Source organism: Vicugna pacos, chromosome 5 (assembly GCF_048564905.1).
Source record: "Vicugna pacos chromosome 5, VicPac4, whole genome shotgun sequence".
NCBI lineage: Eukaryota > Metazoa > Chordata > Mammalia > Artiodactyla > Camelidae > Vicugna > Vicugna pacos.
In genome coordinates, this window is record NC_132991.1 from 96,288,850 (window position 1) to 96,303,868 (window position 15,019).

General features: G+C 60.9%; 1 protein-coding gene across 1 annotated transcript in view; it reads left to right on the forward strand.

Moving 5' to 3' along the window:
- The window catches only part of ANO7 (anoctamin 7), a 26,403-nt gene continuing 11,384 nt past the window's right edge, over nt 1-15,019 (forward strand). The window contains 21 exon segments of the mRNA XM_072960694.1: nt 1-159; nt 1,226-1,289; nt 1,473-2,048; nt 4,493-4,602; nt 5,237-5,344; nt 6,017-6,153; nt 7,072-7,114; nt 7,116-7,130; nt 7,958-8,080; nt 9,046-9,172; nt 9,175-9,210; nt 10,645-10,691; nt 10,694-10,744; nt 11,199-11,214; nt 11,217-11,290; nt 12,554-12,627; nt 12,629-12,701; nt 12,761-12,857; nt 12,860-12,897; nt 13,568-13,666; nt 13,757-13,865. Of these exon segments, the coding sequence (XP_072816795.1) occupies nt 1-159; nt 1,226-1,289; nt 1,473-2,048; nt 4,493-4,602; nt 5,237-5,344; nt 6,017-6,153; nt 7,072-7,114; nt 7,116-7,130; nt 7,958-8,080; nt 9,046-9,172; nt 9,175-9,210; nt 10,645-10,691; nt 10,694-10,744; nt 11,199-11,214; nt 11,217-11,290; nt 12,554-12,627; nt 12,629-12,701; nt 12,761-12,857; nt 12,860-12,897; nt 13,568-13,666; nt 13,757-13,865 (2,176 nt within the window).

Here is a 15,019-nt window from a genome sequence, read left to right on the forward strand (position 1 = left end):
ATGCTGCGCAGACAGGTCCCGGAAGAGGGCGGTGCTGTCCTGACCAGCGTGGTCCCCGGGCCAGAGAAGGGGGACTCCTACGGGAGCATAGCCAGCCGCAGAGGCAGCTACCCGCTGCCCGGCCCCCCGCCCTGCTGCCCAGCCCAGGCTCAGTCTGCTGTAGGTGTATGAAGGGGACACAGGGACCTGGGGACAGCGGCCCCTGCAACACCCACCGGGTCTTCCCTCCTGCTCCTCAGCAACCCCCAAACCCTCAGCTGCCCCAGCGATGGGAGAGGGGGTGTCCTTCACCCTCACTGTCGGGCCACCGCCCTGCGGGATGAGCAGAGATCCCCGGGACAGGCCAGATGAGGCCGCTCCAGGGAGGCCAGTGAGCCACCAGCAAGGGGAGACGCAAGGGGCTGCAGAGCAATGGATCAGTGCAACGTGTGTTGAAACAGTAATTCTTACAACACGACTACCTGTTCTGAGGGTTGAAAGGGCCCAGGGGCAGCAGGTGGGCCCGGGGAGGAGCAGGGACGCGGGCTGCACCCTCTGGGGTTGAGCGAGCACAGCAGAGAGGACTGGAGTCAGGTCTGGGTGGAGAGCGGGCACTGGCTGCGTCTGCTTCTCTGCTGCCTGCCAGGTCGTCAGCACACAGGTGATGGGGAGGGCCCGATCCCGGGGCAGATGCACGCATCAGGGTCAGGGTCGGGGTCAGGGTGCGGGTTAATTGTAGACGGGCTAGAGAGGGTGAGGGTCAGCGCTATGGAAGGGTGAGGTTATGATGGGGTAGGTTTAGGCCAACGTAAGAGTCAGGGTCCAGGTTAGTGATGGGATGGGGGTTCGGGTCACCCTGGGGCCCAGATGCCTTTTTAAAAGCGCTGGGGTGAGGGCACTAGGCCCAACCTTGTCTCAGGCTCCAGCAGATCCCCAGGGCCCAGGGCAGCCACTGTGCGGCCCCAAGGATCCTGAAGGCCTCTGTCCGTGCCTCAGGCTCCCCCCAGTCAGCCTTGTCCCCAGGGTCAAACCCAGAGGAGGACACACCTCCTGGGGCCTGCAGAAAAGTCCCCACCTGCTGTGGGCCTTCTTTCCCCAAGTCCATCTCTAGGGGCTCCCCCCAATCCCTGGGGTCCACAGACACCCTAGGGGAGGCTGCTGGGGGAGATGCTGGGCCCCAGACCCCAGAGGCCCTGCTGCGGAGTGTCCTCTTGCCTGGTCTTCCTGGGCCCCCCTCTGCCTCCAGGGTGCTGCCCAGCCCCATGGCCTGAGAGTGGAAGGTGCCCCCCTCCCTGCCCCCCACAACACAGGTGCGATGAGCCTCAGAGAAACAGGCCTCACTCACCTGGAACGTCTAGAAACCGAAGGGTTCCACTTCCAGGGCCGTGACCACCTCTGGCCTGTCCGCAGGCACTGAGGGGCCGTCCAGCTCTTCTCCAGACTCTGGAGGCTGCACAGTGGGCACCCCTGGGTCCTGCCCAGGCTGCCTTCAGACCTAGCCCGGCCCACAGCCCAGGCGGGGCGCTCGGCGGCCGTGGCAGCCCCTGGAGCAGCTGGAGAGGGCCCAGCTGGCCCCGCCCCCAAGCGTGTCTGCCCATGTGGCCAGACGCCACCACTCCTTGTCCCTTCCTTCCAGCCAGGTGGACACCAGGTGGCCGCCCACAAGGTGGGAAGCCCTGCCAAGCCCTGGATCAGTGACCCCTCCCAGTATCTGCCAGCTGTGCCCACGTTGGTGCTGGGGGTGGGGACACAGGTGGGGCGCCCACGGGTGGCAGGAGGACAGTGGCCCAGGTCACCGTCCTCAGTGACCAGGCCTCCCCTTCCTCACCCAACGGCACCTCTTGAGCCAGCGCCAGCACCAGCTGCTGTGCTGGAGGATGGGGTGGGCAGGACACGCCCGGGAGACACAGGAAGGGGTTCCCCACAGACGGAGCGGCCCACCTCCTCACTCCCCAGCCCACTGCCCCGTCTGCCCCAAGCCACCGACATCTCCCCAGGGGCCTGCAGCCGCGCCCACCTGTGCTCCCCCTGGCCAATGCCACTCCCCACGCAGCACCAGGAAGACCCATGTGAGAAGTAAACACCCCGAGCTCGAACCCACCAGGATGGTTGTTCTTTAAACAACCACAACAGCTACAAAAACAAAACAGAAAAGAGGTGCTGGTGAAGATGCAGAAAAATCGGGCCCCTCGTGCATTGCTGGCAGGAACGCGGGTTGGTGCGGCTGCCGCGGAGGACAGCACGGTGGGTCCCCCAAAGTTAAGCCCAGAGCTGCCACGTGTGATCCAGCAATTCCACTTCTGGGTTTATGATGGGCATTTGGGTTGTTTCCTTTTTTTGACTATTGTGATTAATGCAGCAATGAACTCACATAGTTGTCCTTTCCACTCACTGTGTATTCGTCCTTCGTGGTCTGTGCATCCATCCTTGCACACCTGCACTTCCACCTGCAATTATGTCTTTCATGAAGAATTTCCTTTAGTGTTTCCAGTAGAGCAGATGTGCTGGGACAAAATCCCTCAGATTTTGAAGGTTTGAGAATGTCTTCATTTAGCCTTCATTTCTGAAGAGCATTTCCACTGGACAAAGAATTCTAGTTTGCAGTATTTCCCCCAACACTTTAAAGACGTCAGTCCACTGTCTTGGCCGCCACTGTTTCAGTTGGGAAAGCCTGTGCCTATATTGTTATTGTGCCCCTGAAAAATAATGTGGTTTTTTTTTCCTCCTGCTGTTTTTTCCCATTTTATTTTTTATTGACGTGTAGTTGATGTACAATGATAGTTTCAGGTGCACAGCAAAGTGATTCAGTTGTGCAGATACGTACATACACACACTTTTTCTTTCGGATTCTTTCCCATTATAGGTTATTGAAAAATACTGAATTTAGTTCCCTGTGCTGTACAGGAGGTCCTTTTTGTTTATCATTTTACATACAGTAGTGTGTATCTGTTAATCCCAAACTCCTCATTTTTCCCTCCCCTCTTCCCCACTGGTAACCATAGTTTGTTCTCTATGTCCTCTAGACTATTTCTGGTTTGTAAATAAAATTTGTATCTTTTTTTAAGATTTCACGTGTAAGTGATATCATATGCTTCTTGTCTTTCCCTGTCTGACTTACTTCACTTAGAATGACAATCCCTAGGTCCAACCATCTTGCTGCAAATGGCGTGATTTCGTCTTTTTACGGCCGAGTGGTACTCCATTGTATAGACACACCACATCTTCTCTATGCGGTCATCTGTCGACGGGCACCGTCGAGGTGCTTCCATGTCTTGGCTGCTGTAGCTAGTGCTGCTTCTCCTGCTGTTTTTAAGATCTCGCCTTGTCTGTAACACAGCAAAGCTACGCTATACCATGGTTTTCCTACGTGTCAGTTTTTAAATCCTGTGTGGGGGTCATTGAGCATTTTGAGTCTTTGGATTGCTTTATTCCATCATTTGGAAACATTCGTGTTCACAGGTCGCGTCCTTCCTTCTCCCTCCTGGTTCTCAGGGCAGTCTGCTGGCCCTCTGACCGTGACCGCGACCGCCTTGCTCCCTGCTCTGCTCTTTCCATTCTTTTTCCTCTGAGCTTCACTTTCCTACTGGTCTAGCCTTAAGTTTGGCAGCCCTGTCTTCTGTTGAGTCTAGTCTATTATGAAACCTGTCCAACGAGTTCTTAATGTCATACGCTGTGTTCTGCTGTTTCAGAATGTTCGTTTGAACCCTTTTCATAAATTCTAATTCTCTCTTGAAATGTTCCAATTGTTACTCAGACCATTTCTTCCATTCTTTACTCCTTTTCCTCTTTTGACTTAATAACTGACATTATTTATAGCCATCTTCTGCTGGCTGTATGGTTCATCTCTGGGTCTGCCTCTGCTCGTTCTGTGAACTTCCCATACAGTGTTGTTTTGTTCTGAAAGGCAGCCAGGTGACCGGCAGGTCGCCTGGGCCTGCTTGAGCTCGGTTCTGGGGGCTAGGACAGGCCCGCTTCAGCTCCGCGCTCCTTCCTAAGGCGCGTTTCTTCCTCTTATGGCACAGACTGTGCTCCTGGGGCACGGCCCGGGAGCCTCAGCTGGAAAGCCAGGGTGCGCAGCAGCCTCCCTCCTTTCTGTCTGGCCGCGGTTCCAGGGGGTCTCTGGTGTCCACCAGCCCCTTAGCTGCCTCAGTGTGTAAGCAAGCCAGGGCCCAGGGTTTCCTCACAGGCCTGTGGCTCTGGCCCCTCCACGCCCCTCAAGCCCAGGGCCCTTCGCAGCCCCTAATTCTGACCACGCCTCCCCCAGCAATGCCTCTGCCCCTCTTGGGCTCCGTTGTCCTGCCCTGAAGTTTGGAAGATGCCCTTCAAGGGGAAGACCTGAGGTAGGGTCAGCAGCAGGACAGTGCCACCCTGGACAAGACGGGCGTGCAGGGGCGGGGGGGGCGCCTTCCTGGGTAAGCTGCCTGCGGCTGGGCTGCACGTGGAGCAGGCACGTGGGGCTGGTTGTAGGCCCTGGCTCTGCACTCGTTCAGTGATTTGTGACCTTGCCCCACAGGGCCTGAGGGTGTGGCGTCCAGAGCCTTGCAACAGATCAAGCCCCAGAGTCCTGCGGGGGGCCTCCTCCCTGAGCCCCCTACAGCTGCGGAACCACTGACCGCAGGCCAGGTTATCTCCTCCTGCCGAAGCAGGCATCTGGCCCAGGACGGTCAGGGAACCCCTGAGGCTGAGAATCACTGATTTGGGAAGCAGGTGCACACAGAGAGACAGCAGACCCTGGAAATGAAAATTCCCCCTCTGGGCTCCGGGAGAGCCTGTCACGTCTGCACACGTGTGCACTGCCATGCCCACCCACATCTGCACAGTCATGTGCTCACTTCTATCACATGTGCGTAACGCCCCCGGATACCTGGTGGCTTGTCGAAGGCCGAGACGCTGTTCACTGAAGCAGCTGGGTTTACTTCCCACTGAGGTCAGCGTGCTGCAGGCACCGGCGGGGGCGGGGGGCAGCTGGCAGCCTCGCGGTGTCTGTCTGTCCCTCCTTGGCTGACTTCCAAACAGGAGCAGCCCTGACAGTCGACTTCCTGGAGCAGGACCACAGAAGGAACTTGTCATTCATCAGATAGTTTAAAACCAGTGCTGGTCAGTTGCCACCGTGGCTATAGGAAGCCTCTCTTCCTGAGTGTGAAAGGACACACACTCACATGTGCACACAAGTTCATAAAGATGACCACACCTGCGCACACACGCATGTGCAAGCCCACGTGTGCCCCAGGCTCTCACAGAGCCCCTGTCCCCGCAGCGTGACGTCCAGGATGAGGAGAGCGCGGTGCACTACCTCCTCCTCGGCGCCCCCGGTCCGTGCTCTGCTGTTGGCGCAGAGGACCTGCGTCTGCAGCTGCCCCTGCAGGTACCTGGGGCCTTGTGGCGGGCAGAGAGAGGGCCTGGAGGTGCTCCCAGGAGCCAGGGTCCCTCGTGACTGCACCCCGTGTCCCAGTGCCACTGCCAGTGCTGGGAAGCCCGGGGCCCCCACTCCGTCTCTGCTCCCCCCAGCACACGGCGCACCAAGAAGCCTCGCTGGCAAGTCAGATGAGGGGTGGCACCCGTGGTGGCTCGGGGAGGGGGGAGCAGTGCGGCAGCCAAGGCTCTGAGCTGACCACCTGGACCCCTCCAGGCGCAGACCCCCTCCAGGCCGCCCCCTGAGGGCCAGCTTTGCAGACAGGGGACACGGGGTGGAGGGGCTGCAGCTCCCGGCTGAACTCAGGATGGCAGGCTCAGGGCAGCTCTGCACCCAGTCTGTGGGCTCCCTTGGCCCAGCATGGCCTGGGGCTGGACAAAGAGACAGTCACCACCCCTTTGTCCCTTCTGCCATGAGAGGTTCTGGGCCTCAAACTGACCAGCAGAGCAGCCCTAGAGTCTGAGGCCCAGAGAGGGGAAGGGGCTTGCCTGGTCTCCCCACAGGGTCTGTAGCATGGCCCGGGGAGGGCGGTGCTGTTCCCTCGGCTGGAGCCCTTTCTCCCATTGCCCTGTTTGCAAACCCGCACACCCAACCCCACCGCATGGCGTCCGTGTCCCCTTCCAGGAGCTGCCCAGCCAGGCCTCCAACTGGATGGCCAGCCCACTGGAGCAGCTGGGCGTCTCCAACATCCTTCTGGAGGAAGTGCCTGACGTGTCCCCCGAGTCCTACTCCTGCCAGTTCACAGCCAGTAAGCTGTCCAGGTGAGATGGCCCCACCCGGCCGGCCGGGCAGACTCACATGGGTCCCAGGCCTGACGAAGAACCAGGGATGAAGAAGGAACAAGTGAGAACTAAAATGTGGGGCTCTCCGCCTAAACGCTCCTTTCCAGAGCTTTTCAACTAGAGGCCATCAGTCCCAGGTGTGCAAGCTCTCAATGCATGTCCGCTTCACCTACGTGTCATCGTATCAGTCAGAACAGTCAGGTTGTGGTGTGGAACGAGCACCCCCCAGCTCAGTGGCTGGACTCAGAGCTCCGCTTCCTGCTCAGCCATGGGTCTGTGGTGGGTGGGCCCGGGAGGGTGGAGGTTCCCTCTCACACAGAAAGTGCAGGTGGCGTGTCCACACTGGCTCCTGGAAGCCCCGCTGGAGACGCCTCTTCCATGGACCTGTTACTGGCCAAAGCGAGTCACACAGCCACAGCCAGCATGCAGGTTAGGGCGGCGTCAGGCCTGGTGGGGACCCGCGTGGGTGACCAGCACCAGAAACTCCCTCAGGGTCTCACTGCCCACGCTGAGAACACCTGCTTTCTGGGCTGGGGGGAGATTCAGCCTTCCTCACTTTTGCCCTACCCCAGGGCTTCCCAAGACTCTGGTGTCCCAGGGAGGGCCCTCGGGTCAACCATCTGGACACACAGGCCACCATCAGACACCTCCCAGAGAGAGGCCTGTGGCCCCGAGCTCGGAGCTTCAGGAGACACACAGGTGGCCATGGGACCCTCTGCCCAAGCGCAGTCCACTCCTTCTGCCCTGTGAGGGGTTCTGCTGCAGCCAGAGAACCTGCCGTGTGCTCCTGCCTCTGGGAAAGAAGAGGCACAACGGGAGCTGCCCGTGCTGCCCAGGGCCCGCGGCTGCGGCCCGAGGCATGGGGTAGGCCTGGGCCCAGCGCCCCTCACCCTGCAGGGTCCTCGGCAGTGGCGACCTGGACGCCTTCTTCCCCAGCACCTGCAAGGCACCACATTGTGAGCAGGGTCCTGCCGTAAGCCCCGCGCCCTGACCCAGGCCTGAAAGGCTGCAGCCCCAGAAACTCTGCCCCCCGGGAGCAGAGGCCCCCGTGGATACAGGAAGACCTTTCTGCATACTGACCAGAGGGACAGTGTCCCCGGCCGGAGACCCCAAGGTGGGGCCAGAGGCTCAGAGGCCACCCCTCCTCTCTCCACAAGGGGAGCACATCCCCAGGCTGCAAAGGCAGAGCTGGCCCGCGCTTCTCGGGGACCCCAGGGACCCAGTTGGGTCTCACATTCAAGGGTTTGTGGGACAGACAGCCAAGACTGCTGGGCCAGAGGGCGGGGGGCCCTGTTGGCCAGTGAGGCAGGGAGCCAAGGGCCAGAGCAGACCAGCAACTGCAGCGGCCTGAGAGGGGCGGGCAGAGCTGGGCCCCCCGGGGGCCTGTGCTGGGGCAGCGGCTGGGATGGGACTGCCCAGCAGAACCGGCTGCTGACAACCGAAGGCCCAGGCCACGTGGGCTGCCCCTCAGGGGCCAGGCCCCCCCAAGACAGGCCTCCAGGTGGAGGCTGACCCCTGCCCAGACCGAGGGTCCATGCAGAGTGGGCTGCGCTTGGCCAGGGCATGGGTTCAAACCCAGACATGACTGCCGTGAGCCAAGGCCTCCCGTCTACAAAGAGGGGTCGTGCCATGTGGGCCGGTGACATGAGCAGGACCTGGGTGTGTCTTCACCGCTGTCACCAGGGGCCCCAAGAGGCCACCCGTGGGCTGAGTCCCAAGACAGGAGGGCCAGGATGTCCCTGCCCCGCTGTCCTGTGACTGGTGCCTTCCCCACCACCCGCAGCTGTTTGAGATCCTGGCCAAGACCCCCTACGGCCACAAGAAAAAAGGCTTGCTTGGGATCGACCAGCTGCTGGGGGAGGCTGTCTTCAGCGCAGCCCTCCCCCTGCATGACATGAATCCTGGGGCCGGAGGGGCCCAGCTGGGTTGGGGCGGGAGGCTCAGGCTGCCGCCAGAGGGTGAGTGTCTGGATGAGGAGGATCCCAGGTCCTGCCCAGGCATGTGAGGCAGCGGGCCCTGCCCTCCCACGACGGCAGCTGTGGTCAGCAGCACCCCTGTGCATGACTGGGCCCGGTGTGGCCTGCGGCGCGCCCACCACGGGCCCAGTCTCCCTGGGCGGCTTCCCTCTCAGGGAGGAGGGGGAGGTCTCATGTGCCTGTCACATAGCGAGGTAAACCGAGGCATCGCCAGGGAGGGGTGCTCACCTCGCCAGCGGCCACAGTACCAGACTCGTCAGCCTTACCATCACCCCTGACAAAATGTCCCCCCTCTGGGTCTGGAGGCTGTTGACTCCCCGCCCCTGCAGCCGCCCACCATGAGGCCCTCAGAGTTGCAGGGAGGGGCGACGGGGCCTAAGGGCCCCAGGTCAGTCCCCCACCCACTGCTGTGTGACCCTGAGATGCCACCGAGGGGTCAGTGAGGGCGTGCACAGGGAGTGGCCCAGTGCCCACGCCCGGCACCCCCTCACCCAGGGGCATGCTCTCCCTGCTGGCCGGGGCCGGGACGGCCTGCCCCACTGGCCTGGCCATGGCCAGGGACTGCCAGATCCCTGCCCGGAGACACGGATCCCACTGACCACAGCCACCAGCTCCTCCCAGGGCCGCCCTCCAGGCCCCTCCACTGCCCTGGACCTGGAACCTGGGAGCCCCAGGCCAGGGGGCTTAACACAGATGTGCGCTCCTCAGAGGGGCCTTCCTGGATGCCAGCCCCCAGCGTGACCCTTTTGTCCTCAGCAGTCCTGAGTCCCGGGGTTTGTCTGGCCGTCTGCCCACAGTGGGGGTGCTGAAGCCCCCAGACCTAGAATAGCGTCTGGTGGGGGAGGATGCCCGGACCATCCTGGGATCTCCCTGCCCGATGGCTTCTCATCCCCAGGGCCCCTTGGTGGTGCCCCTAGAGAGTCCGCGGGCTCTGGGCCTCAGCCAGCAGCAGGTGCTGCTCCAGCGCTGGGCCCGCGGGCACCAGTGGAACGAGTACCAGCCTCTGGACCAGGTGCGCCGGTGCCCGGGGAGAAGACGGCTGCCCCTTTCACCTGGCTCGGTGAGTCCCGTGCCCCTCAGGGACTTCTGGGCCCCAGCTTGGTCTTCTGGGTAACAGTCTGCTAACCGATGTCCCCAGGAGGGGAGCCATGCATGGGGCTCAGCCACTGGCCACACCAACCCCTCCTAGGCCAGCGTGCCCTGGCCGAACCCTGCTTCTGCCCAGCCGTCTGGCCTCAGTAAGGTACCCGAGCACTGTGACCATTTGGGGCCCTCGTAAGGCTCTGGTGCGGGTCTGGGAACCCCTTTCTGCAAGCAAGAGCCCCTTTCAACCCCAGTCCTCAATGTCCCTGGTCCAGCAGACATGTCCAGTGAAGTCCTGGGCCACCCCAGGAACTCCTGGCACAGCGGTCACCCTGCCCAAGGCCCAGGGGCCCACTGTCTCCCCTCCTCCAGACAGGTTGGCACCTCTGGGATGGCCATCTGCCCTGGGCAGCCCCAGGCTCCTTGCTTTCCTCACAGCCTCCACCTCCCCCGAGTTCTGTGCCCTAGTCACCTGAAGTCCTGTCTTGCCCCCAAAGACAGCAAGTGTGCCTGCCCCCCCGGGCCTGTGCACTCATGCTGCGCACATCTCCGTTCAAACTGTGAGCCGTGTCAGGGTGCTGTGCGAGGCAGGGGGTCCTGCCTTTGTGGAGTGTCCCAGCTCTGGGTGACACAGAAAGGGAGGCCATCCACAACTGCTGTGGACCTGGACGGGGTCGGGGGCTGCCACGCAGGGTGCGCAGGGCCAGAGCACTGATGCCCAAGGCACAGCCCACGTGCACAAGGACCTGGGGCTCCTTCCTGGGGCCGAGGAGGAGCAGGGCCCCGGGACAGCAAGGCCAGGTGCAGGCCATGGATGGCCGATGGGTGGGGTCCTTGGCTGGGTTCTAGACAGACTTGCATTTTATAGAAGTCACTGGCCAATGCAGGGGAGACAGGACACCAGGCTGGGATGGACCTGGGCTAGACCTTTGGGAGGCAGACAGGGTGCACACTTGAGGGACTGGGGGGCACCTTAGGACCTGGCCATGGTGGGGCTGGGTGCAGAGCCGGAGGCATCCAGAATGACCCCCAGGCTCCCAGAACTGGGAATGGGTGGGCGATATGCCTGTCAAAGAGGGGACACCCACCCCAGGAGTTGGTTGGAGGCAGATAGGGCTCAGGAAAGGGGTGTCCAGGGGGCAGGAAGCACCTGGGTAGAGCCCTTGGGCTTGGTGCCCAGGTCAGCATGGTGGGAGGGCCAGAGGCCAGGAGCGAGGAGTTGTACCCAGAGCTGCCAGGGGACACCCCTGAGGACCGGTCCCCTCAGTTTCCTCCTAGAAGACTCAGCATTGGCTGAGTGTGCTCCCTGGAGGAGAAATGTGGCTGTGGAGACCCCCACCTCAGGCTCAGCCCAGCACTGGGGGCACGGCCACCAGGTCCCTGACAGCTGACCCCAGTGCCCCCTCTGCAGGGCTCTGCCCAGGCTGGCTCCTGCCAGCAGCAGTGGTGGGCACACTGGTGTGGTGTTCCTGGCGGGCTGTTTCGTGGTGTTCTCAGGCACACCTACCTAAGTGTCCTCTCCCCTTCGGCTCCCAGGCCTCCCCGGTGTCTCCTGAGGTGGGTGTGCAGGCCCTGTGCAGAGCTGGGGCCGGAGGTGCACACTGAGCACACCCCTGCCCACAGGGTGGCACGGGGGCCCTGTGGACTTGGCTGGAAGGCTGGTAGGTAGACCGGCTGTTCCCAAGCGGACACGGGGGACAGGTGTGCCCCCGGACTGACAGGGGGACAGCTGTACTCGCAGGCTCGTGTCACTGGCACTCGTCCTTGCTTCTCACAATGGTGTCAGCTTTTTTGATAAAGAAATGGCTGGCTTGCGTTTTACCCTATTGTGGAGCTGAAACTTCCAAAAGTGACCTAAAAATCATCATGGTGCACATCTTTAAAAGAAGTGCTGGGGCGGGAGAGGGCAAGGGGAGGGCAGGCCCTCCATGGCGCCCACAGCACGCCCCCACCGCCCTGAGGCAGGAGCTGTGTGGCAGCAGGGCAGCGTCAAGATGTGCCTGCTCTGCCATGATTGCCCTTTCTGGCTGCTCTCCAGCGCCTGTGCCCTGGTCCAGGCACGAGGGGGCCAAAGTGAGAGCGGCAGCTCCCCCGGGTTGGGTCCTGCCCTGCCTGCACCCCCAGCTCGGTCCCTGTCAAAGGCAAGCCCCTGTGAGTGACGTAACCCCCACGGCACCATGCCCCCCCAACCCCGGGCCACGACTGGCCAGCACGGCGCGGCGCTCAGCGGAGGGCCTGCGCCGGGAGACGCCCGCTCCTCACTCTCACTATGACTGTGCTATTGCGTGTGGCTGGCCAAGGTCAGCTGGGGGCCCAGGGCAGGCAGACCTCTCGGGCACAGACGGGCTGCGCAGAGCTCCCAACTCAAGAGGCCGGGACGGGCGGCTCCCTGGAGTCCTTGAGCCCCGTGCACCGCGCGGTGTGTCGTCGTCTCCAGCGGCCTTGCCAGCATGCCCCACACACAGGCCTGGAGCCCTGCTGCCAGGACAGACCCACAGACAGACGCCCCCCTGCCGCACTCCTGGGGACCTAGGCCTGCTGTAACACATTGTCACAAAAGGGGGGCCCTAGCACAACAAAGCGGTTCCCTCACAATTCTGAAGGTCAGAGTCTAACACTGAGGTGGTGTCAGGGCTGGTTTCTTCTGGAAAACCGGGTCCGTGACGCCCCCTGGTTCCTGGTCGCTGCCAGGAATCCTCCTGTTCCCTGGTCCGGGGCTGCATCACTCCCACTGCTGCCTCCATCTTCGTGTGGCCCCTCCCTCGACGTGTCTCTGTGTCTGTTTCCTCTTCTGTGTCATTGGTTTTCGACCCTCCCCTAATCCAGGGTGTGCTCATCTAGAGAGCCTTATCCTAATTACACATGCAGAGGCCCTCCTTCCAAATAGCATTATATTCTGAGGTCCCAGGTGGACGCATCTTTGGGGAGCCCATAATTCAATTCACTACAGTCCACCCTCTGGCCCCCAAAACTTCATATCCATCCATGTGCAAAATACATTCACCCCCAACCCAGTGTCCCTGAAGTCTCACCCACTGCAGCATCAACTCTAAGTCCAAAATCTCACCTAGATACCGACAACTCAAAAGTCTCAAATTTCATCTGCATCATCTAAGTCAGGTGCGGGTGGGACTGGCTATGGGCCCTCCTGGGGCGACATCTTCTCTACCTGTGCTAGGGAACAAGTCACCTGCTGCCGAAACACAATGATGGGCAGACACAGACCAGGCGGGGCCATCCCTAAAGGGAGGACAGGGAGGGAGTGCAGGGGCCACCAGCCCCAAATGAGCCAGAACCCCCCCTCCCCGCCCCGCCCGCAGGCTGGCCAGCCCTTGGACCACCACCATGGTGGCACCGTCTTCTTCAGCCTGTTCATGGCGCTGTGGGCCGTGTCCTCTTGGGATGCTGGAGTGCAAGAGCACCATGCAGGCCCACCCCTGGGGCTGCTCCAACCGTGAGGACATCGTGGTGGGTGGTCTGGTCGCTCACGGAGCGCGCACCCCCGCTGAGCACTGGCTTCCCTCCAGGAGAGGCCGTGGCCTCAGGTGGCCGCCTCAGCTCCCACAACAGCCCTGAGCCCCACCGCCGGTGAGGACGAGCCCTACTTCCCCAAGAGGAGCCGCCTGTGCTGGTGCTGGCCGGCTCCGTGGTGGTCATGACGATGGTGAGGGGTCGCCACTGCCCTCCCCGCCCCCCATGCCTCTGTCCTCCTGAGCCTCAGGGGTCAGCTTGTGTCCTCCTTCCCATCCTCCTCATGCTTCCTCTGGGAGCCACAAGACCCTTGCTGTCACCAGAAGGGCCCCCGTTACCTGGGCTCCAGGGAGGGGGAAAAGCCTGCAGCCAAGTTAGGGGTCCGGGTGGTAAGAGGTGGGTGTGTGTTGGACAGGGGCCTCTGGGAAGGCTTCTCCAGCTGTGGGCTTGGGCATCCTTCAAGATGGGGGGGCAATCCCAGCACAGGGGCCCCTCACACCCTGCCTTGCCCTCCAGCCCTAGAGGCTTCCTAACTGACCCACTCCCTCCCCTTCCAAGATGTCAGGAATTCCCCGTTTGGGGCTGGTGAGCCAGTGGGGTGGGTTCTCTAGCACCTGGGGCTAACAATGCACAGGGGCCCTTTGACACCCAAATGTTGCCCATCTCTAATTCTAAATGACCACCCTTCCCCACCTCTCCCTGCCCACCATGCTGCACTGGCCCGCAACCCCAGCAAGAGGAGGCACGGAGCACAGCCTGGTCTAGACACGCAGCAGTGGTGGTACTGCTGTGGGGGCTGTGGCCTGAGGGTGCTGGGGTGCCAGGACAGCAGCACGGCGGCTCAGGCATCTGGCTGCCCGCAGGTGGCCGTGATGGTCATGTGCCTGGTGTCCGTCATCCTGTACAGGGCCATCCTGGCCATCCTGGTGTCCAGGTCAAACAACACGCTCCTCGCAGCCTGGGTGAGCTTCCACTGTCTGCTCCTGCTGGGTGGGTGGGGCTGTGGTCTCCCCACTCCCTGTCACCTGCTCTGACCTGCCATCTCTCCTCAGTCGTCATGCATCACCAGCCTCATGGGGTCCATCCTGAACCTCATCTTCACCCTCATCCTCTCCAAGACCTATGTGGCCGTGGCCCTGGCCCATGTCCTGACAAAATGGGGTGAGTGCCGAGGCTGGCTGGCACTGACCCAGCCCAGCTGCATCACATCAGAACACGACTTATTTCATGTCTGAACGAGGCCCAGATGGGACATGTCACATCCACCCCCAAAAGTCCCTCCAATAGCAGTGAGCAGGGCCTTGATGGCGGGAGAGGAAGTGGCCCTCCTGGGTACTCCAGGCCTCACCCTGGGTCAACAGGAATCCTTGCCCCTCGCAGGTGAGTCCTCTCTTTCCCCCTCTTCGCCTGCCTCGCCACACCTTCCTCAGACCCCTTTCCATTTCCTAAGGACGAGTGCTGATGAGCCAATCCATCCATCCCACAAACTGCAGTCCTAGAGGGACAAAGCTCAGAGCACACCTAGGGAGGAGGGTGGGGTGGGCAGCATTCTGCAGACAAAATGGAGGGGGGCAGTGGGAGGTGGGTGGGTGCCCAGGGAGAGGCTCCAGGTGAGGGGACCCAGGGACAGGGCCCTGGGGGAGCCACTCAGTGTTCCTGCAAGTGGGGCTGTGTCCCCCTTTTCTGGTCTCAGGTGCTACCTCCGGTTAACCTTTGATGCTCCCACCTCCATCTCAGCACCTGCTTCCTGGGCACCTCCACTGCCCAGGCCCCCACAACTATGCCCTGTCTGCCCCACTGAGCTACATCATGTGACTTCCTAGAATCTCTTGCCCCAGTTCCTCCTTTACCGACAGAACGTTTTTAGATGGTTTTGAGGTAAGAAATCCAGGAATGCCACACGTTGCCCCTTCTTGAAAGAATTTCTTTTTTTTTTCTCTGTGATTTATCATAACATTTTGTGTATATTTCCCTGTGCTATACAGTGTAATCTTGTTTATCTATTCTACAATTTTGAAATCCCAGTCTATCCCTTCCCACCCTCTACCCCCCTGGTAACCACAAGTCTGTATTCTCTGTCCATGAGTCTTTAGATTCCACATATGAGCGATCTCATATGGTATTTTTCTTTCTCTTTCTGGCTTACTTCACTTAGAATGACATTCTCTAGGAGCATCCATGTTGCTGCAAATGGCGTTATGTTGTCGGTTTTTATGGCTGAGTAGTATTCCATTGTATAAATATACCACTTCTTCTTTATCCAGTCACCTATTGATGGACATTTAGGCTGTTTCCATGTTTTGGCTATTGTAAAT